Below are 24,052 nucleotides of genomic sequence, written 5' to 3'. Positions count from 1 at the left end.
GGAAAGGCAGCCCCGCAGCTGGGATCACAGGCGAGCTCCCGAGGGTGGCAGCGGCTGCTGCTCTCTGGGTTGCTGGCTTTCTGATGTCCGCTGTGCTTTACTGACTCCCGTGCCTCTGAGTGATGCACACCTCTCTGAAGGAGCCTCTCACGGGCCGCTCAGGCAGCCCCTGGGCTCACTGCACCCGGGCAGGGGGCTGGCATGGCCTCCCAACGTCCCCTCCCGGGCACGGAGGTGGGCAGCTCTGTCTGCTTCCCAGCAGGGTGTCCGGCCCCCACCTGGGCCAAAGCGATTCACAAAACCTTTAACACTCCAAACTCGTGTTTCCAAATGTTGGTCTCAGAGAAGCAGGGCTGGGACAGTCCCCCGACAGTGCAGATGAGGGGCTTCCCAGCCTGCAGCAGCACAAGGCATTGAGCAAACCCAGCACAAGCAGTCTCTTCCCCAAATGAGAAGCCTGCCTATGCACGTTCCTCTCAGGGAACGGGTCCTCTGTCTCCTGAGGTCATCCACCTGCTCTACTACCTAAGCATGGCCAGGGAAGTGGCTGCAGGTGTTCTGGGGTGCAGTGGGTGCCCCCACCCCCTGGTCAGCGCAATGAACACCCCTCCCCTCACACCTGCACCCGTTCACCCACTTAATCGCTGCTCAACATGAGGGAGTGATGAACGCGTGGATGACCTGGGTGAGGTACGTCAGGGATGTGATGAGAAAGTCGAAGGACACTCCAACGAGTGTGTGTCAGGAGGGAGGACTGAATACTGGGGTATGGGCAGGGATCAGAGACTCTGGGGAAGAAGAAGCAGAGGAGAAGTGGAAGCAGAGGGGCCAGATGAGAGGCAGCCCCAAGGCAGGTCCTGGTCGACCCAGTTTCATCTGGACCTGGTGCACCCACCTGGGACCTGGAGCACCTACCTGGACCAGTGCACCCACCTGGGACCCGGCACACCTACCTGGGATCAGTGCACCCAACTGAGATCAGTGAACCCAACTGGGGCCAGTGCACCCACCTGGGACCAAATGCACCTACCTGGGGCCAGTGCACCTACCTGGGACCAGTGTATGTACCTGGAACTAATGCACCTGCCTGGAACTAGTGCACCTGCCTGGGACCAGGTACACCCACCTGGGATCAGTGCAGCTACCTGGGACCAGTGCACTTACCTGGGACTAGTGCAACCCCTTGGGATCAGTGCACGTACCTGGGACCAGGTACACCCACCTGGGACAAGTGCACTTACCTGGGGCCAGTGCACCCACCTGGGATCAGTGCAGCAACCTGGGACCAGTGCACCTACCTCAAACTAGTGCACCTGCCTGGGACTAGTGCACCTGCCTTGGACCAGGTACACCCACCTGGGACCCGGCGCACCTACCTGGAATTGGGTGCACCTATCTGGGGCTAGTGCACCTACCTGGAATCAGTGCACTCACCTGGGATCAGTGTACCTACCTGGAATCAGGTGCACCTACCTGGAATCAGGTGCACTTATCTGGGGCTAGTGCACCTACTTGGAATCAGTGCACCCACCTGAGATCAGTGCACCCAAGTGGGACCAGTGCACCCACCTGGGACCAGTGCACCCACCTGGGACCAATGCACCTACCTGGGACCAGGCGGACACAAGCCACTGCAGCTTCTTGTGCTTGTGGCAGCGCCTGAGCAGACAGGCCTCCTGAGTCCTGGGCTTGGGCTCCGAGGTGCAGACAGCGTCAGGCAGAAGCTGTGCCCTGGACGAGGGGTTGGTGCTCTTACAGGCCACGGACCTCTTCCTCCACCCCTTCCCGCAGGTTCGAGAGCACTGCACGGGAAGAGCGCGTCAGCTCCTGCAAGGCCTGGTAAGACTCCAGCCCCACGTTGCCTAGGAGGGGCCCCGCCGCCCCCGTACGCCGGCCCTGCCCCATTACCTCCGCCCAGGGCCCAGCGCTCCACGCGGGTGGGCAGCTCTGAGGCTGGCAGGCCTGCCGGCTGGAGGGCACAGGCTGCGGACACAGGCTGGCGGAGACCCGCTCCGATTTGTAGTGTGCCCGCCGCGTGCACTGTACGGGCCGGCTCTGGGTGCCTCCACTGCACGTCCGGCTGCAGGCGCTCCAGTTCCCCACGGACCACCTGGGGGACAGAGAGACCCACAGTGAGGGACAGTGCCAGCTCTCCAGAGCGGAGGGCCGCGTCTGTGCGGGCATCGACCTGCATCATTTCCCACCTACTGTCTATAGGTGCACAGTTATTTTCAGTCGCCGGGCAGTCTCCCTGGGCCCCTACCCCTTCTAACTTCCACGATTAGCATTCCTGGTGGTCATGCTTCCCCTCCCTTCGCTTTCAGGTTCACTTGTACTTGGAAATAACTCCCCTCAACAGTGTGTCTGTTCCCCTTTTTCTAAAGAAAGTTTTTTCTTTAGAAAACTTTTTTCTAAAGAAAATTTCATACTTGTACAAAAATAAAGGCCCTCTGTGTCCACTTAGCTCCAAAGATGATCAGTTTATGCCCCCATCCCTATAGCATTTTGAAGCAAATTCTAGACATATTAATATTTCAATTCACATCTCTAAAAGATAAGGAGTCTTAGATTTTTCAACATAACCACAATACCATTGTGACATCTAAAATTTTTAACGATAATCCCTTAATGTCATTAAATACTCAGTGTTCCATTCCCAAGTATGTCGTCAATGTCAAAATTTCATCTCTAGTCAGTCAGAATCTAAATAAAGCTCATAGTCTGCAATTGGTTGATGTGTCTTTCTTCTCTTTTAGTCTGTAGGTTCTTCTGTAATCTCATTTACTTTTCTATTCCATTTATCTGTTACAGAAAGATTGCAAACCTTACTGCGTCTCCATTTTTTTTTTTTTTTTTTTTTGCTGATTTCAGGACTTTGCAAGTTACATCTCTGTGGTATCACTTAGTATACTCCTCTGCACTTCCTGTAATTTAGGTGGATCTAATGCCTTTGTCAGAAGCCGGTTTTTTGTTTGTTTTGTGTGATTACTTTAAAAGTGATGACTTCCAGCAGGAGGCCTATAATGTCTGCTCATCTTTCTTTCAATTTGTTAGCAGCTGCTGACGCTCCAGGATGTTTCTCGAAGCAGCCCTGTTTCTCTCTCTTCTGTCTGTAAAAGCGTTCTTTGTCGATAGGCATGTTGGCAGATGATGGAGGTGGGGAGGTTGGGTCCAGCTCAGCCCCGTGGCATCACCATTTGCTCTCAGATAAGCCTGCATGTGTCCCCAAAGCTTTGCACAAGTCCACCCGCAGGAGGGCTGAGGGCACAGCCAGGGTGGGGCCCCTCTGGGGCGGGAGAGCCGGGAGGTGAGATGTGGTCCAGTAAGGAGTACCCATTTGGATGGAGGTCCTTGGGTCCTAGGGAGACGGCCATTTGCTATTTGGACTCTAAGAGGACTTGATTTCCACTCATATTTGTCTCCCTGTTCAGGGCGTATAAGCAAAATTGGAAAATTCTACAGAAAACTCGGGGCCCATGGGGCTCCGTGTCAGTGGTGGTCGAAAATCATCCCCAAGCGGAAAGGAGAAGCCGTGATCTCCTTCCCTCAGACAGAGCAGCGTGACCCCTGCAGGTGGAGCAGGGTCCGGCGATGTGTCCAGCTGTCAGCGTGATGGGGCATCGAGGGACAGCAGGGCCCAGGAAGCTGTCATGAGGCTCTGCCTCAGCCAAGTCTATGAGGAGGGCTCAAGGGTCCCGAGCAGAAAGCTTGTGTCCTGTTCCACGGCATTTCTGAGTGTGAACTGATAGAACAAGATTTCCTCTTGAATCTGGAGGGAAGACAGGATTTGTAAAGATGCCCGGTTCTCCTTTGTCTTGGTGGCCTCCATCCTCTCCCCACACAGGGTGCCTGGACAGTCACACTTGGGTTGAGGACACAAAGCAGTGTCCAGAAAGCCTGGCTGAGAGCTCACTAGGGGCCTCTCAGAGATGCTGCCCCAACAGAAGAGATTCTGTGAGGACAGAGTGTGTGCACTGGCTTACGTGGGGAGAAACACAAGAGAGGAGGAAAGTACTCACCATCCCTCCTCCCGGGGACAATGATTCCTCATTAGCTCCTCACCTTTGATTCTGGTGCTTTCTGTGTGTGTGTGTGTGTGTGTGTGTGTGTGTGTGTGTGTGTGTGTGTAAATATGTTATTTTTTTAACGTGATTGAGGGAAGTATGAACAACTTTTAAATTCAGCATTTTTATAACTCAATGTCTAAAACAAACATTTTTCTTACCCTGAAAAGCCTCCATGAACATATTTTCAGAGTCTGTAATATTTTGCAGTACCAGACTGAGTATATGAATATCTAAATAAGGAAATAAAGGCATAAAGGACCAGGGGATCCACAGACACCTGAAATCCTACAAGTTCTAGGTGGCCCATGCCTCCAAGATTGCTGAGCAAACCACCAGCATGTTTCCTCAAGTTCTCAAAGGGGTCTGTGACCCAAATCACTTTAGAGCCAGTTTTTGGACTCCTGTGAAAGTTCCCCTGGATGGGAAGTGGAAATGATCCACCCCCACCATGCCTGGGCTCTCAGCAGCCCTGCAGTAGCACCTGGTGCCTTTAGCCTGAGGTGTACCATGATATTTTTACTTACTTTTGTTTGTAGAAGCCTTGAACTATTTTATACCAAGTGTTTCTCATGAACAGACTCTATTATATTTCTAAGAAAATTATTAAAAAAGAATGCAAAGTTTTACTCATATAATAATAAACTATGTCAGGTTTGTAGGAACTGTTCTCTATCAACCGTGGAAATGCTTCCATTTTTCACTGTCAACAAGATTAGCGTTCTTTAATATCATGTTAAACCACGGAAATGATGCCTAACCCTTATGAAACATGGGCTTTGGCCTCCTGGCTGTGATGAGTCTGCATTTGGAGCTTCTCCATCGCTTTTCTGTTGTTTTTATGTTTCCTCCCACTTCTTAAGTTTGCTCTCTCAACCCCGCAGCCTCATAAACTGTAAATGGTGTGCAAAGGCGTCTTGGCTCCTCCAAGGCTTTTCACACCCCTGAGTTAAGTCCTCTATCTCCACCATCTTAAGCTGTTCCAACTGGGTTGGTCCACCCTCTGCCCTTCTCTTCTGCACATCATTAAGAAGTGGTCCTGAACAAAGATTGTTCACACAGCATCTGGAAATGCCAAGTGTCTGCTTTGTTTCACAGGCAGAGCTCTGGGGAAATGTCTTGATTTCAGCTTATGAAAGAGTGGAAATCCATGCAAGCTTCTGTGCTGACGTCTGAGGGTTCCATGAGCAGAACAAGGTGTGTTGGGTAGCTACCAGCGGCCATACCTGTCCTGCTTTGTCCTGCTTTTTCAAGTTTGCCATCTGGAACAAAGCAGGTGGATGGTGTAACCCAAATCAGTCAGGTTTCCCCGGCAGGATCTGGAGGACTCAGCTACCCGGCCACCACAGTACTTGCTCTGGCTGAGGGCTCCCCTGGGGCTCACCTTTACAGCTCTCAGCGTTGCCAGGAGAGGTGGTGGAATTTATGGTTGTCACTCAACAGTTTGGGCAGAATTTCCTGGCATCAGCTGTTCCATATTCAACATCCCTAATTGTCAACAGTAATTATTTGTTTCTCAGAAAATGACTTTCACCTCCTCATAAAAAAAAAAAAAAAGTAACGTTTTGGTTTTGGTTATTTAATGTTTCCTTTGAAAATGCAAATTCCCAACAAGGGTATTTGGTTTAGTGAAATACGTTGTCATGAAGCACCACCCCCCCATGCCCCCCGCCCCCCGCCAGGCAGGCACGGTGCTGTAGCTGCCACTCAGGCTCAGAGGCCACCCTCGGTGGGGACCAGAGCCTGACGCTCACAGCGGAGCATCACCCACGGCCAGCCCAGGGCTGTCACGGATTCAGCATTAGGAACTGTTCCCTTCAGTTTGGAATTCAGTTTCAGTTTCTTTTTCTGTTCTCTTCAAAGTTTCAAGATGAAGCACTAAGCCAATTCCATTTTCAGGAATAACTTCTGATCTTCTGCAGAGTGGTCTTTCATTAACTCAATAAACACAAGGAGTCATGACGGGGCAGAAGCCGGGTCACAGCCTGAACCTAGAGAAGGCCACGTTCACAGCTGGATTTAGTTCCAGGGAGGTGCGAGCTGGACAGGGTGAAGGACAACGTCGGTCAGTCACGACCTTCACGTGCTAGTGTATCCAGCTCAACCTTCAAGTAGGCTATACTTAATCAAATCGCCCACTTTTACTTTCCGACATCATCTTTAAAATCCTCTGTGACTATAAACACAGACATTCACAGGCTCCACACTCAGCGGCCCAGGGCCTGTGACAGATGCCACTGCGGCCCTACGGGCAGGGCAGCGTGTGGGATTTGAAGACAGAAGGACCTTGTCTTTGTATGAAACTACAGCCCCGTCACACGTATAGGTGATTTGAGATTTACCACGCTTTTCATCTAAATGAACTGTTTCCAAGGTAACAGTGCACATCCAACAATAAACAGATACCAGTTTGAAAAATCTGCCTTAGCCACAGGGGGAAAAAAAAAAAAAAAGCCAGCTAAGAAGTTAACTTAAAGAGGACAGGCAGGCTGTGAGCGGAAAGCGCAGCAGCCGGGGTCAGAGGTCTTGGGAGGACGAGGAGGGAGAGAAGCTGATTCCTGAGCCCATCTGGCAGCAGGCCACACACAGGCCATTAGCTGGCCTGGTCCGTCTGCTGACTGGGGAATTATTGGTCTATGTCTAAGGATGTTTCATCAGTATCGTAGGGTGCCAGCTGCATTCCAGGCAAGTTCCAGGGCAGAAATCCAGCTCTGAGAGGGCCAACGATCTTGGTAACCAAATGTGTAAGTGAACGGTGTCGGTGGGGCAGAGCTCCTGGACAAACAGCTTGCGCTCTGTGCTTTCGCTCTAACGTCTGGAGCAAATCCTCCCGGGGTCCACTAATAAGTGCATTAGAAGTGACAGCAACCCGCTGGACACACATGCATCTCCCTCCACCACAGCCTGTTCGCAGGGATGTTCTGAACCCTCCGACTGTCTGCTGGATGCATTCTTCTAGAAGCAATGCCATCACCATCACCTCAGAAGGGAAAGTCCATGGCTGACCACTGGTTGGCAAGGATGGGGCCAGACTTCAGGAAACAGGGGACCTGGATCGGGAAGCCAAGCTCTTGCCATCAGCACTTGGAAGCCTGCAGCTTGACAGTGACTTCATTTTGTTCAGCCTCAACAGTTAAACTACTTTGTTTGATGTGAAACTGAAGGAGAGATTTATAACGAGCCAGACACAGGACTGTATTTTTTCGGCTTTAAATGCGGCATTTCTTTGCTGACCCACATCGAGCCAAACTGCAGGACATCAAAAGCTCCCCATAAAGGAGGTGTGGTGGGTGTTAACTTTATGGACTGTGAGAAGCCAAAGACATGGAGGTTTTTATTATTTTTTTTACCAGATTGTCCTGTCTCATTGTCCTGTCATCAGATGTTATCTTAAGAAGAATCAGTAGGATTCATTTACACATGGGAGGCAGGGAAATGGAATTATGAGGGACACACAGGTGAAAGAAACCTACCTCGCTGTTCCAGACAGCCCTAATAATTCCCTGTTTCAGCAAAAATCCTTCATCTGAAGGTTCTTCTCTGCAGACCATGGAGGGTGTGTGCATCCTATTAGCTCAAACGAAAACCCTCAGCTCATAGAAGGTGAAAGGGAAGTCCTTAGATTCTGAGTGACAATGAAGGGCTGGTTCTTTGTGGGGCTGATCCTCCATCTGGTTTCCATGGAAAATTGGAAAAAAAGAGGCTGACCAGTAGAGCTGGGAAGGACTTCAGAAATGGTCTGCTTTTCTGGTTGTGTCTTACGGATGGGGAAATGGCAGCCCAAGAAGCAAAGACAGTCACAGAGGGAGTGGAAGATTAGTAGAAGATGCAAAGAGGATGCAGGGAACCCCCACAGCACTGTCCTCAGGACTCATTCATCCCCGCTCTGGAAAGAATAAACATCTTTCCCATCATCAGAGTTCAACATGGGGAAGGCAACCCCCTCTCACTCCTCTTTTACATCCACTCAGTACCCAACTCTTTGTATCACAAACCCCTCTGCTATGGGATAAAAAAAAACTCAGGTGGTAACTACATACAGGTAGGTGAGTTAGCAATCTATGCCAAGTTGCAACTGAAATTGAGTAATGACTGGGTAGGCGGTACCTCCCTCCACTTTAACAAGTTTAACATCTCCAATTCTCATGCCCAAGGATGGCACCAAGGGGCTGAGAGGACCATGTGACCTAGCCTGGGGCTGAGACCATGTTTCCCAAACCACAGCTGCATGGCGGGCCTCTCAAGCAACTGCACGTCCCTGGCCTCTCCTCCATTCTGCAGGAATCACAAATCTGGGGTTGAGGGTCAAAAATCTGAATTTTTACAAAGCCCGCTTTCCCCAGCCTGGTGGCCGAGATGACCATCAGGGTTGGGGACACACTCTGAGAAATGGGACACCTGTTCTTCAGGAGAGTCCAGGGCTCTGGCTCTTGAAGGTGGTAAGTGCCTTTGCTCCTTCCTTTGTATTAAAGTTGTACTGATGTTATTTTTAACGATTATAAGAACTGAGATGTGCCATTAAAACATCAGAGGAAAAGCCTGGTGAGTGGGTTCTTCTGCAGGAGGCATCATCCTTCACTCCCTGTCATGGGCAAATGTGAAAAGCCCACCCAGGCAACCCCATCACCCAGCAGTCCCCTGGTCCAGCCGCCCCTGCTCTGCGCAGCCCTCCTGGCTTTAAAGACTGATCTGGAGCAGGTGCCTGGCCCCAGACCCAGCGACCGAGCTTCCAGGATTGCAAGTCATGCAGGCTTAGGCTCCTTCAGGAAGAAAGCCCCCCCCCCTCCCAGCACCAAAGTGGCTGAGGAGGTGGGATGGACCAGAGCTGCTTCCTCCTGTGCTGGCCCTTCCAACCTCAAAATGATGAGCTCTGAGAAGTAAAGGTAAACATGTCCAGTGCTGACACTCTTCCAATCCTCCCAAACAACACAGCTTGACAGCTGGGAAGATGTAGTTCCTATCCAAGGATGGCTCCATGGAGTGCAAGGTCTTTGGAAATGTACATTTCACTTGGGCATGGCAGGTTGTGACAATGATTGCATTCATAGCTGGGGACACCATTTAGTTTATAAAGACCCCTCTTCTACCACCCTGCCCTCCAGGGAGTCAACTGGTTTTCCACTGGGAAGAACCAATATAACTTCCTATGTGAGACTCCTCCAATGTCTGCCCCCAGGAGAACAGAGCAGGGGGATTCTCCCCCATTAGTGCCTGTCCTAGGGATTCTCTACATCTGTTCTTCTCTGAACCATCACCTGGATGAATGCCTTCCTGCCATGGGTTCATTTCCAGCCTCAGGAGCAGCTCTCTACTCTGAACTGACCTGTCAGACTCTTGGGCCTCTCCATTGGCAAAACCCCCAGGCCACTGCCCACACCATGCTGAGTGCCAGGTGGGGTGAAGAGCCAGCCTTGCCCACATTGTCAACATCCTTCTGCTACCACCTGGTGACAGTGGGCACACGGGGAAGCAGCTGAGCCTGCCCTCAAATCTGCCTCTGCCAGCTGAACTTGTTATAGGAATTGTGTAATATAATTAGTTTGGTGTAGCTCGATGGAACGTGAGCATGGAAAATGAGACACTTGCTTCTATGAAAACTGAGTTGAATCTTTGGAATGACTCAGTAGAGATCAGTCATTAAATGGAATTGCTCTCAGCTTAGGTGTGGCTGAGAGAAAAGTAAACTATGAAGAAAAAATGAAAGATTTAAGATGATTTTGCACCTGGATGAATAGGACGAGTTTCAGCCTTCTGTCAAGAAACTCAAACTGAACATCATGGGTATTGGGCATATTTTATGCAGGTAATCAACTTAGATCTTTAATAAGCATCTTCCTACTCAAAATAAGCTTTGGCTATAACTAAAAGAATTAGCAGGGGGCTTCCCTGGTGGTACAGTGGTTAAGAAATCCGCCTGTCAATGCAGGGGACATGGGTTCAAGCCCTGGTCCGGGAAGATCCCACATGCTGCGGAGCAACTAAGCCCATGCGCCACAACTACTGAGCCTGTGCTCTAGAGCCCATGAGCCACAACTATTGAGCCGGCGAGCCTAGAGCCCGTGCTCCACAACAAGAGAAGCCACTGCAATGAGAAGCCCACACACTGCAACGAAAAGTAACCCCTGATCACCGCAATTAGAGAAAGCCCGCACGCAGCAACGAAGACCCAAGGCAGCCAAAAAAAAAATTAGCAAATGGGCACATGTATGTATTTTAAGTGAAAATAAAGGTTCAAGGTGTATGTGTATGTATGTTATTTTAAAATAAGTTTCCTTTAATTTACTGTTTTTTTCAGAGGGCTGAAGGAGAGCATCTCTTCCTTCTGGTGAGAGCCCCCAAATCCCCCATAAGTGCCTCACCTATATAAAGCCCTGCATCTCCACCACAGAGCATCTCCACCTGATGTGCAATGGCCACCCGGAGACGACAGTCCCCACCTTCACTCCTCTGCCCTGCATGCCCTTTCAGGGGGTGGAACCCCTCCTGGCTTCCATCCTCCACCCTTCCTGCGTCTCCCCTAATCACAGATTCTACTTCCCTCTTCTCCAGCAAAACTGCTCCCTCCTGCACATCTGACAAAACCCAGGTGTATGATGGCTCATTTTATGTGTCAACTTGACCGGGTAATGGAACACAGATATCTGCTCAAACATTATTCTAGATGTTTCTGGGGAGGTGTCTTTTAGATGAAGTAAGCATTTAACTCTGTAGGCTTTGAGTGAAGCAGATCGCTCTCCATAACGTGGGTGGGTCTCACGCAATCAGTTGAAGTCCTTAATAGCAAAAGACTGAGGTTCCCCAGAATAAGAGAACATTCTGCCAGCAGACGACCTTTGGACTTGAACCATGGCACTGACCCTTTGCTGGGTCTCCAGATTTGGGACATGCCAGCCTCCACAACTACATCGGCTGATTTCTTAAAATTTCTCTCTCCACACACATACACACACACACACACACACACACACACACAGGCACACACCCCCTACTGGTTCTGTTTTTCTGAGGACCCAGACTAGTACAAGATTTTTGTCATTTCTCATCTGAATGGGCTCTACATTGGCCCCTTGCTCCTGGGTTTGGTCTGATAAAGGCCAATCTCCGTTCTGAGACTAGGAACAATTAGTTTCATTGCTCACATGAATGTGCTTCCTTCACTATCTGAAGTCCTTGTCAGCTCCATTTCCTAGAATACACAGTTCACCACCCAGGTGAACCTGCTGCATTGCTGGGCTCCTTCTCTTTCTCCCCAGATACTGATTGTTCAGAATACTAGGTGCAGAGTACCAGGTATAGAGTTCTAGGTGCAGAGTACTAAGTATGAGTACTAGGTGCAGGGTACTAGGTATAGAGAGTACTAGGCACAGAGTACTAGGTGCAGGGTACTAGGTATAGAGTACTAATCACAGAGTTCTAGGGTATAGGGTATTAGGTGCAGAGTACTAGGTATAGAGCACTAAGTATAGGGTACTAATTAAGCCTTCTCCCAGCCTGGTGTTTCTCATCAGTTAGCTCCTTTCTGACAGGGCTCAACAGGAGAAATCACAATGCAAGGAGGGCAAGAATCAAATCTCAATGAGAATCCCACATTTTAAAGGAATGAGAGAGACTGTTTTGCGATAAAGAGGAAGTAGCAAGAAGGAAAGGTCTGTAGGCTTCGTTCTGATAGGAGTGTTCCCCCTGAACCTCTGCTCCTCATACAAAGGACAAGAGTGAAGAAAAGGAGAGAGGAAATTGGGACCAAACAGCCATAAGAAGCAATAATTCCTAAGCGTCTGTAGGTTACGTCTCCCCCTCACTGAGCGAGGAATGTGTCCACTGCCATCATCAAGCAAACAATGTCAGGAAATACTCCTCACACAGGAAACATGACTAGGACATTGTGACCCCTCAGAGGCATCTTTTGGCAACTTTCTCACATCCCAGGAAAATCGACCTCAGGTCCTGCTTCTTCTCCAGAGCCTGACTGCAGACTCACAAGGTCACTTGTGGTTTCCCAGCTTCACATTCCCCTGACACATGTTGCGTGGACCACTTTCACACCACTCCATGCATTCCCTTTGCCGAAGTGACACAGTGAATGCAGGTCACCTTTTAACAAACACGGACATGCAGCCCACGGGCCATGCACATGGGCATGTTGTTCAACCAGACCCAATCCCGGATCTGGTGGGTCTTCAAGAATAACTGTGAAAAGGGATGGGCACACACACCCTAAGAGGGGTGAGCATTAAGATACATGCTGCAGAAAGCCAAGGTGGGAGGGTCGGTGGAGGCAAGGCAAGAAGCCCTAGTAACCAAGGATCGGGGATCAAGAGGACGGAGCACTTAATGGGACTGGCCCTGAGGATCCGGGGGCCACACGATGGGATCTGGGTTCCAGGTGCACGGCAATAGAGGGGCATGGCAGGCTTGATGGAGCAGAGTGTCTATGTCGAGTTTGCATTTGACAAAGATCCTGGCCCTTGCAGAATGGACAAGAGACGGGGAGCTAGACGGGTGGTGGAAACCCATCTGGAAGCTTCTGAGGTTGCAAGGTGAGATGCTGGTGTCGGACTATGTCGCTGTGATAACATTAACACTAATTTTGCCCTGAAAAAGGGTGACAGATAATAGAGACATCATTTTCTATTAAGACACTTGTTTTGCTGAAAAAATGCTTTCATCTAGCCCAGGAGTTGGCAAACGTTTTACTAAAGAGCCAGATATGTATGTTAGGCTGGTGGCCACACGATTTTAAATTCTCAGCCTCGCCCTGGCAGGGAGAAGGCAGACAGAGGCAGCATGTAAATGAACGGGCAAGAAGTGTTCCAATAAAACCTTATTTACAGAATCGGGTGGTGGGCTGCATGTGGCCCCGGGGCCATAGTTTGCCAACCCCAAACTTAACCAGCTCCACTTAGGAGGAATAGGATTGCACGCATCTGCAGAAACCAGGAAGCGGTGGGTATTTTTACAATGGCCAGAATGGCTTTATAAAGTCAGTGTGTCGGAGGTTTAGACCTAGCTTGAGTGCAGCCAAAGCAGATTACTGGGAGGAGTGGGATATTGTAGGAGACAGAAGTTGACAATAAAAACACCCAGCTGCACACACTAAATCTTGAAGTTCTAGCAAAAGAGTTGTAAATCTTAAAGAGAGAATGAGGCCAAAAGCAGATGGCTTCATATGCGGCAAGAAGGGGCAAGTGGACGGCCAGTGCTTCAGCGAAGGTACAGCCAAGCCAGGCTCTGGAAAGCTGTGAACTCCTAGCTGTTCCGAGCTCCAGTGAGGTGTGTGCTATTCTTTCTTCCATTTCCAAGAGGATGGAGGTGAAGCTCAGGAAGGTCTTACAAGCGGTGTGGACCACGGTTCGAGCCCAGAGTCCAGCTTCAGGACCTAGACACACTCTGGGTCCCTTTCTACGCAGACATGATGCCTGCTTTGTGCCCCAAGCTCTTCCAAATGCTTATGCGGATTAAAACACTCACACACCCACACATTTAACAACGACAGGGAGGTGTCATCAGAATTCTCATTTTACAGATGAGGAAACCGAGGCCCAGAGATGGTGAGAGCCTTTGATGCAGCCACTCAGGTCCTAGATGGTCAAGGTCACACAGCTGGTAAGCCGCAAGGCCGGGGGAACATGCAGAGAGCCGTGTTCCCACCCGTCCTTCTGTACTGCTGCTCAGTGAGTAAAGGCTTCAGCAAGGTGGGCTTTTCAGCTGAGGAAATCCAATGAGACAGTTATCCAGTGTGGCTTAGCAATAAACCATCCTAGGATAAATGCATATATTCAGGGACTTGGGGGGCATTATATATCTTAATTGGATAGCTGCAAATTTTCTGTGTATTTCTTTCACACACATGTAAGTGTGGAATTCACTACTCTGGTAAAATTGTGTATTTCTACTTTATGGCTAATTACCGTACAGAACAGTTCTTTGAGACATCTGTAATGATTCACTATTGAATCAGTGTCAAAATATTCAGTTAGGTCCATGGTCTTCCCTTAGCCACCACGACATTCAGATTTTCTGTAACAACTGTAATATCTTTTCCTGCCTCTCAAGAAAACCTATTAGTGATGCTCTAGGGAAAGCCTGTGCCTAACATGGATTTAAACATTTCACAACTGGCTTCGGTTCATTTTTCTTTCTCTTAGAATGGATGACCTTCCCATAGGAGATGGTTAAATTCATCTCTCAAGGTGCAAAATGCAATTTAAGTCATGGAAGATTCATTAAGAACTTGGTGCCGACTCACTTTCCTCGGATCCTTGTTTTCCTCGGAAGGAATGTCAGTTTCTTGTTCTAATACAGAAGTTGAACTCTCCCCACTGTGGCTTCTTCCTTTTATGGAAGTATTTTAAAATGATGGCATCACTCCTACAGTTTCAGGCTTTTCTGGTGTTTTTGCTGTAGGGTTTCTTGATCTTCTCCAAACACAGGAGTCAATTTTCTAAGAAAGCTTTCCAGGTGGCCTTGTCCAGCACATCTGGACAGTTTGAGCCAGACCACAGCCACTCAGTTCCCGAGGATTCTTCCCTTGACCAGGGCGGGGTGCTGCAGGGGTCTGGGTCACGTGGGATTGGTCACTTACCATCAACAGAGGGTTTATGTACCAGGGTTGCCAGGAATGGCCATAAATCCATTGGGTTTTAAGAGAGAAACCAAAGAAGCAGATCAAATCCATATTTTACACAGAGCAAATCCGCAAGCAAACTGACACCATGGATGAAATCAACGTCAATATCCTGTCCAGAGTCTTGATCACATTCTTTGCTGGAAGGTAATAAGAGACACTAAGAAGGTCACGGTCATAGGGTCACACAGCCCAAGTCCACGAAGTAGCCACAGAGCTTTCTGAGTGGTTGGTGTGCTAAAACTAAACAAAACTGGTAAAGTCAGTTCCTTCCTTGTTTTTTTTTTTTTTTTTTAAATTTATGAAAGCAGTAATGACAACTGAATGATGGGGGAATACGAGGCATCAACCTACATAGAGAGGTTTTTTGGTAAATAGTTTAAAAGTAAAAGACAGAAATGACAGCAGACATACGAATATTTACTGTAGTTTCCACAAGAAGACGGCAGGATCTGACTTGACAATGATTTCAAAGAATCTCTAAGTTTTATCTGTTAAGCTGTCAAACAGCTTCTAAACTGAGGTCCAGGTATGAAGGCACCCATGCTGTGATGATGTTTCTGACCATGGGGTGCCATTAGGCCGGGCGTCTGCCAAGAATATGTGAGTAATATTTGATGTCGGGGTCCTCTTTCTCCATAAGGTGGGAACCATTCCATCCTCTGCAGGAATGGACTTCTCACCGTAGCGCTTTGAGGAGATTAATCAGATCCAGGAAATGAATACACAGAGTATGTAAAACAATATTTATGTAACCTTCTGGCTCTCATCCCCGGGAAACTACCTTCTTGAGTCGTGTTCATTCTTCTTCAAGACACTGCAGATCAGTTCTTTCTTATTTTCTTACTAAGTCCTAGGCACTCATTGGTTGAATTGTTTCCCATCAGGTGGGTCTTACGTATTTGTAAATACTGAAAGGTTATAACACTTTAAAGAGTATTTAGTTAAATAATATTGCTATTTATTTACTAAATAATTATTTAGTTAAATACTGATTTATCCTTTGGAATCAGCTTCCTAAAGCTTCAGATATAACATCACAAAACTTATCAGATGAATTGTGTTGTAAATATTATATTGATCCACTGCTCTTTTTTTTTTTTTTTTGGAGTATAGTTGCTTTACAATGTTGTTAGTTTCTGCTGTACAATGAGGTGAGTCAGCTTTACGTATACACGTATCCCCTCCCTGTTGGACCTCCTTCCCATGCCCCATCCCACCCACCTAGGTCGTCACAGAGCACGGAGCTGAGCTCACTGTGCTATACAGCAGGTTCCCACTAGCTATCTGTTTTACACATCGTAGTATATATACGTCAACCCCCATCTCCCAATCCATCTCCCCCCACCCCGTTAAAAACGCTGATGCACAAAGACTAAGGGAATATGAAAAGGCATGCACTATCCCAGTATCTCATTAATGATACTTGCTGTATTACAATCACCATGCTTGATTAGCCTATACTGCAAAAGAGCCTAATAGCTCAATGCTATTTACATTATCTATATAGACATAAGAAAACACTCTTTTATATTTAAAAGGTTTCACATATGCTCAATAGTCTTACAATGAGTCGATGCAGAGAGAAACCCCACATGTAAAGACTTCATTCTCTAACTCAGCTAGTTTAAACGACTCAAATTGGGACAACGGCCAACCAGTGTAGCATTTATGATAATTTATTCCAAAATATCATATGCAGGACATGGAAACGATGTCTGGGCCGTTTAGACAGTACAGTGACGTCTTTCTTTAACTGCCTGTATGATGTAAGGTCTACATATGCACAAGTAGCCATGAGAGAATTGCATTAGTGTCCACAGACACGGGATAGAAATCGGTGGAAAATTCACTTCTTTGAACTAAAGAAAAGGGTCTCCTGAGGAAGAACAAGTAAAGGCATCAGAAAATGCTGAGGCCCGTGGACAGCTCATTGTGTACCCCAGTCTAACAGGTGTGCAATGACATCGGCCAGGCTGTGCAAATTTTCATGGCCCTAGAGAAACCAATATATATTCCAAGTCCTGAGGAATCTATAGCCAGACAACCTGGACTGATGAATCCAAGGCCGAGGTCCCTCTAGTCTACTGAGTTCCAATAATACTAGTAATGGCAGCTAGTATTTAATGAGATGCTTTATCTATATTAACTCTTTAATCCTCACAACAAATTTATATGGCAGTTATGATTTTCATGCCCATTTCAGAGATGGGAAACTGAGGTGGAGAAATACTAACTCATGTGCTCAAGGATATGCGGGAGCAGGTGGTGGAACCAGGATCCTGGAGTTGTGAGTGAGACCCACCACTCAGAGGCCAAATGGAGGTATGTCACAAATATGGGTCACAGTGGCCTCTAGGGCAGTGTGGAGAACTGCTAATTCTGAAGAAAATTTCGCAAACACCCTTTGCTGCGGTCAGGATGGTAGCATTGTCTATAGAGGTAAAAAAAAATGCTGTTGCTGATCCATAGACCAGATTCTGAGTTAGTGTCTCTAATAGCCACAGGTAGGCCACACAACCGTTTGGCGGGTGTGAAAACTCTTTGAAAGCTTTATTTTGAAAACAGCACATGTCTCTGAAACTCTTTTTTTTAATTAAAAAATCATGGTGGAGATTTTGGGAAAGATGACGTGAGGCAAGAAAGAGATTCCTTTTCCCAGCCATTTATTTGTTTTCCTTTCCCAGAACAAATAAATGGCTGAGAAGCTGTGAACATATCAAAAGAATCAAAATAAAGGCATTACTCACATCACAAATCATTCAGATTTGCTCCATAAAGCACTTGGGAAAACTACACCATAGGAACAAGGCTGGGAGGAAGGAGATCAGCTCCATTTTTGGTGTATAAAAGACTTTTGTGCAAATGCCTTGATCAGAACTGAACTGAGAAAAAGGAACCTTACTTGGAACCTATGTGAAGACTGTAGAGCAACCCTCTGTCCACCAAAATGCACATGCAGAAGAGATACACAGCACTCAAAAGAGAGACTAAGGAAATGAAATATTCTGAAAGAAAACTTACTCATCAAAAACAATTTTACAAAACAGATTACACTGTCAGGAAATTAGAAGTGAGTAAGAATTCTATGAAGCAAGACATCAAGGAAGAGATAAGATGACAGGATGACATGAAAGGCAGCTAGAAGAGAAGCAACAGAAGGACACTTCCAGATAAGCAAGGAGTGAGGAAATTCATGATTTAATTATCTGACTTGAAAACTCTCCTTGAGACACACTCCTGCTAACCAGGAAAAAAATTAAACTATTAAACTAAAGAATGAGAAAGTTATTGCATGGAAAGACAGGTGAGACCACTGGACCCATTTAAACAGACAATTTAGCTTAACCAATAAGCTTGACCACAACTGTGGTCAAGATTGTAACACAGAATTAACAAACTACCATTACTGAAATGATAGAGATACATGATATAAAAAAATAATAACATTAAAGCTAAATTGAAATGAGAAACATGCAAGCAATTAAAACAAAGATTAGAGCATGAACTGAAGTGTGAAGAGCAGAGAATCAAAGAAGTAGAAATGTACTAATTATCTTATTTCACCCAGTAAGGTTTTTAATAGTTTTAATTTGTGAAGTTTATAAATCAGAAAAGAATGCTGAAGTATATGATTTTAAATAGTATAGGTAACTAAAGTAGATTAAGAAATATACTGTTCCTAAATAAACAGTGGGGTGAAAAAGAGAAAGCCATAAATCAAAAGTTAGAAAAGTAACAGTAGAGAAACATTAAATAACTAAAAATAGGAAACAAACTTAGATGAAATAATTACTACAAGACTTTATCTATTAAAAAATAGCACACAAATAAAATCAGACTGATCTTACGAAATGTATAAAAATCACAAAGAAATACTATAAAATTAAAGCTACCAATGCATTAAAGAATACACAGTGATTGCTGAGGTTCATGATAGGAATGCAAGGATGGTGCAATTAACCACACATCCCAGGTCTCATTCATCTCAGGCTGGAGAATGAGATGTGCTTTTCTTTTCTTCACAAATTTAATGTCACAAGTGCTCACTTGATTGAATGATGGAAATGCATCCTAGTTCAAGTGTCTTCCAGTGACTTGGGGGCTGACACAGTGTCACTTACATAAACCCTCAGAACATCAGTCAACACTCAGTGTGCGGTCTCTTGGCTCCTGTGAGTTTCCATCTTTTGCCCGTAAAGACCACAGACCTGTGTGTATAGAGAGGGCCAATATTCTTGATCAAAGGAATATTCACCCAGGTACTACAGCTCCAGATCCTGAGGTGACAGTGTCCTGTGGGCTTCCTTCGAGGTGGGGTGGGGGTAGGATCATGGCACTACCCTGTGTATGTATAGGACCTCACAAACTCCGTAGAACAGATTTGTCAACGTCTTTTCTTAAAATCTCTCCATGTCTACCACAAAACTGTTATGTCAGGAAGAAAAAGCATCAGCTAAAATTCAGTAAGTCCTGAGAAACGGGTGGCATTTCCATAAGGTAAACAGATAAAAATGCAATGGGTAGCTTCTATCATGTGAAGAGCCAGAGCTTACTTGTGAAAATGTAGGCGTATTCCGATAGGGATCATCAAAAAAGGAAGAACCATTTTAGTATTATTCTAGAAGCATATGTCATTGGGATTAGACCGGGGGTGGGGGTAAACAAGAGGTATAAACATTAGGAAAGGAAGCTAAAATTATCATTATTGGTTTATGATATAAAAAATATAAGATTATTACTGAAAATATTAGAAAGTATAAAATTTTTGTGTCAGGTTACAAAATTAATATTTTACTCTAGAAAATAATAACTCACTAAAATATGATGGCATAAAGATTTCACTCGTAATAAAGTTATGAAATATTCAGGGAAAAATATAAATACATTCACTTACGGAAATAAATCTATGAACTGTTCTTGAAAAACCCAATGACCAAATGGAATAAGGAGGAAGAAAACATTGCTGTCTGATAGGTAGCTTCCATATTTTCAAGATTTCAATTGTCTAAATTAACCTGATAATGCAATGTAATACCAGTTAAAATGTCAAAAGTGTTCTTTTTCATTCTTTAACTTGACAACATGAATATAAAGGTCGTCTGGAAAAAAGAATTCAAGAAGCGCCAGGAAAGTTCCAGGAAAGCAAGTCATTCGTCAAGAGCTACAGTCATCAAACAGTAAGATTCTGGCACAGAAGGATGAACCAGTGAAACAGGGAAGGGCAGCAGGGCCGGTCAAGCAATTATATCCATGGATATATATCCTATCCATGTCACTGGTATCCAAATTGATATCCTATCAATTATATACAGGGATATATCATATCTAAGACAAAAGCTGGCCTTCCAACTCAGTGGGTGGAAGATTAATTTTCAATAAATAGTGCTGGGACAGATTGCTGGGAATTGGAGAAAAATTGTAGTTCCCTTCAGTTCATTCTTTATATCAAAATAAATCTTATTTTGACCAAAGTCAAATATTTAAAGTAACCAAAATGTTTGGAGTATGAATGAATATTTCATAACATTAGAGTATAAAAAAAACTTTCTAAGGATGTTATATAAACAAGATTTTACTAAAATAATATAAATTTTATTGCATACTAATTAAAAAATATTATGTAATAGTTATAAGAAATGCGTCTGACAAGGTCCTACAACAAATTTCCATGAATGATTATCTAGAGAGCAAGGGTTATGTGTTGAGCAACCAAGTAGTTTATCATCCAGACTAGGACACTTTTGAGGGTAAAAGGAGCACTATACTTGCAGTGGGACAGAAGGAATTGGATAACTGTGGATAAACTGGAACTGTTCTGGGAAAATTGGAATGTATGGGACTTCTTTTTTCTATGTTATACACACTCACACACACAACCAATAAAGTAAAGATGAGTTGTGAATACAATTTCATACTGATTCACTTACATATAACAACTGTCTGGTTGGTTTAAGTATTTCCTTGATAATTTTCTTGCTATATACTCTCCAATGCCCATCTGCCTCAGTCTCCATGTCTATACCCTAGGGATAGAAATAGTATCTACTTACTGGGGTTATTCTGAGGATTGAATGACTTAATCCCTCACTTAAGCAAGCATTAGGTTCTTGCCACGTACTATTATTTTATCATTATCATCCTCACCATCAGTGGGGAGATCCAGGTTTTGTGAGACCCGAAGCTTATGTAATTTAGGACAACCCCTGTAAGAACAGTAAAATCAACACTGGGAAATTAGATGAGATTGACAGGAGCCTTAAAGCTCCAGCTTCATTGGCTCCACATAACCTCCTAATCACTAACATTCCTGCACTGTCATTGTACCTGGATCCCCATTTCCACTCCTCTTTTGAAAGTGATCCAATGGTGAATATCACCGGTTATAAGAGAAGTAGACGAGCATCTTCTACCATAATTCAATTCTTCGTGTCACACAGTGAGGGAGAGGACAGGGTGACCAGCCACTCTGGTTGACTTGGAACAGAGGGGGTTTCCCAGACATGGGACTTTTAGTTTTAAAATCAGGACAGTCCTGGGCCATTTGGGATGAGTTGATCACTCTAGGGGTAACACATTCTTTTCTTCTCAATACAAACAGATGTAACCATAAACTTGAGTAAAAGCTTCCAATAATTTTCCTCCGTATTTCAATCGCCTTGCTTCTCTTTACCACTGCTAACGGTACAGCAATGGGCACAGTTGCAGCATCTTACAACTGTTTAGCTGTCAATCTAAGTAACAATGGTAGATGCCTTTAGTAAAATGTGGTGGACTGAGTATGCATGCTTATCTCTTTGCCTCCCTTAATGCTAAAGGGGGCCAGAAAGGAGGTTTCCCACTGAAGAGGCCAACTTGGGAGAACCAGGGGAGCTGTTAAAATGGGAAGTTCTGAGACCCCCAGCCCCAGGCCCCTTATCTGCTGTGCTGGGCACACATGCTGGCCCACCCCCAAACACAGACAACTAATAACAGGACCCTTCTTTGGAGAAACAGATAATCTGGGGGAAAATTCGGGAAGTGACAGAGCAGTTGAAGGATCCTGTTTCAGCCCAGAGAATGTCTAATGAGCATCTAGATGCCTCAGTCTCAGTATGCCTAGATAGAGAAGGATTGCTAGGTATTGGAGGAAGACATCATCATGAAAGGCAAAGAGAAACATCCACCACCCAATATGGAAAGGAATATGGAGGGAAAAGGATCTGTGGGCAAGAGGTGGGTGGGGGGAGAGAGAGAGAGAGAGAAGAGAGAGAGGGAGAGAGAGGGAGGGAGGGAGGGAGAGGGAAACAGAGAAAAAAGATAGAAATAAAGGAAGAGCAACAATAGAGTTTCAAAAAGGAAAGAGAGGCCAGGATGTCTTAAAAGAGAGGGAACAAAGTTAAAAAAAAAAAAGGCATTTGTCAGATATTAAAAAAATTATCAAAACAGAGACAGTAGAAAACCTCAAAGATAAAATTTTAAAAATCTCCTAGAACAAAAAGATAAAGAGATGGACATTTGAAAAGAAAACATAAGCACATTAAAACCTGAGTCTAATGTATTAAGAGTTCAGAAGGCAAGAATATAGAGAATGAAGGGGGAGGTTATTAAACTTTTCTTTTTCCCTAAACTGAAAGGGCCCATTATGGGCTCCGCAAACAAATGAACAATAGAAACCTGGGAATAAATAAAAGACCCAAACGCTTTCACAAAGGGAGAGGTGATTATGAAAAAACCCAAACAGTTCCCAAATAAAGGATTGGGAATCTGAATAGTAGCAGACTTTGCATCAGCTGCAGGAGAAGGAAGATGGTGATGTCATGGCCATAAAACTCCAAGGGAGAGTGAACTCCACCCCTGAATTCTCTCAAACTCTCTGTCATCCCCAAAGGCTCAGAAAGTTCAACTCCCCGACACGTTCTCAGAGAGCAGAAAGAGGCTATTTCCCAAATACAGTGTCAACCGAGACAGACAATGTCCTGGCAACCAGGAAACAGCATTAGTCCACATCCTAGAGAAACAAGGGAAGCCCCAAGATTGACAGGCCCAGGTTGGAGCAGAGATGGTGGCACCAGGATGAGATGCCCTGGGGAGAGGGAACTGAGGTCTCTGGCGCGTTTAACTGTGTGGGAAGCACCGGGACAGGCATGGGACAACCTCACCTCCTCCAAATCCTGTCCACTCCACACTTGCTCAGTGAGGTCTGCCCAACACCCTGCACCTCCTGCCTCCACAGCTCCAGTCTCCTCTGCCTTGCTCTATTTTTTTTTTCTTTTTATCCATGGTTTTTATCACCTCCTAAATATGCCGTTATTTAAAAAGTACACTATGCTTATTGTTGACTGTGTCTGTCCCCCAGGAAGTTCTCCACAACACAGATTTTAATCTAGTTGCTCACTGATGTTGGCCAAGTGCCTGGCACAGAGCAGACTCTCAATGGCTTTTGGTTAAATGAATCCATGAACATGAATCTTTTGGGGGTTTATGTAAAAAAAAAAAAAAAAAAGAACCTAAGCAGGCAAAATTCAGGCAATTATTCACTTTTAGAAAAACGCAATTTTATATACAAAAGGACACAGCATCAGTGTATTCTACCTAGACAGCAGAGAATAATAAATAATGATGTAAACACCGAATACTAATGGGATATACCCTTATTGAGAGGATGGAGGCAAAGGAAGTTGGTGTAAAGAGAGGGCTTGGTGATGTGAGAGTGATACAAAGTGACGCAGAAGAGCTACATCCTCTCCTGTGATGGGTAAAAGGGTAATCTCCAAAACCGACAAATAGGAAAATGGTAATTACACAGAGTCTTTAGAAATCATGGAATAGACCCCAAGGTAACTGAATTACTCCTGCTGGTCAGTGAGGTTGGGGGTGGGCTGGGCAGGTGGGGCAGCGAGTGTGACTTCCCAAAGTAACCCTTAAAGTACAGAGTGGCTTTTTAAAGTATCTGCAGAGTTACTAAATAGAATAAAAATCTATTAAAATAATAGAGGTAAGAAGCAAAAACCTAGGTTTAGTGTAAATGTTGAATTTTGAGAATTTAAATGAATTCTTCTCTTCAGTCCTCTTTTTCATTAAAAAATGTAATAAATGCATCAAAACAATTTAAAAAAATCCCTCTTGTTGGAATTTTGTTTGACGTAGGAGTAAAATAAGGCTACGAAAATGTGGCAGCTGGAGGGAGAAGGGGGATACTTGCGTAGATTCTTGTCTTGCGTGGGATCCAGTCAAATCTAAACATTCTAGGAGACTGTGGTCATTACAACAATTACATTCCTGGTGACCACAGTCAGAAGCATATTAAGAATTTGCTCTCTTTTAGGTCTTTTGCCCTGAACTTATATGGGACCTGTAGGAAAAGAAACCAAGTAACACAAAA

General features: G+C 45.4%; 1 protein-coding gene across 1 annotated transcript in view; it reads right to left on the bottom strand.

Moving 5' to 3' along the window:
• The window catches only part of ADAMTS16 (ADAM metallopeptidase with thrombospondin type 1 motif 16), a 154,976-nt gene that overhangs the window by 11,277 nt on the left and 119,647 nt on the right, over positions 1–24,052 (bottom strand). The window contains exons 19-20 of the mRNA XM_065874064.1: positions 1,909–2,110; positions 1,608–1,802 (exon numbers count right to left, since the gene is read on the bottom strand). Of these exons, the coding sequence (XP_065730136.1) occupies positions 1,608–1,802; positions 1,909–2,110 (397 nt within the window). The remainder of the gene's footprint in view (positions 1–1,607; positions 1,803–1,908; positions 2,111–24,052) is intronic.

The sequence above is a fragment of the Phocoena phocoena genome, chromosome 3 (genome assembly GCF_963924675.1).
Source record: "Phocoena phocoena chromosome 3, mPhoPho1.1, whole genome shotgun sequence".
Lineage (NCBI taxonomy): Eukaryota > Metazoa > Chordata > Mammalia > Artiodactyla > Phocoenidae > Phocoena > Phocoena phocoena.
Note: the sequence above shows the minus strand (reverse complement) of the source record. Positions and strands in the feature narration are given on the sequence as shown.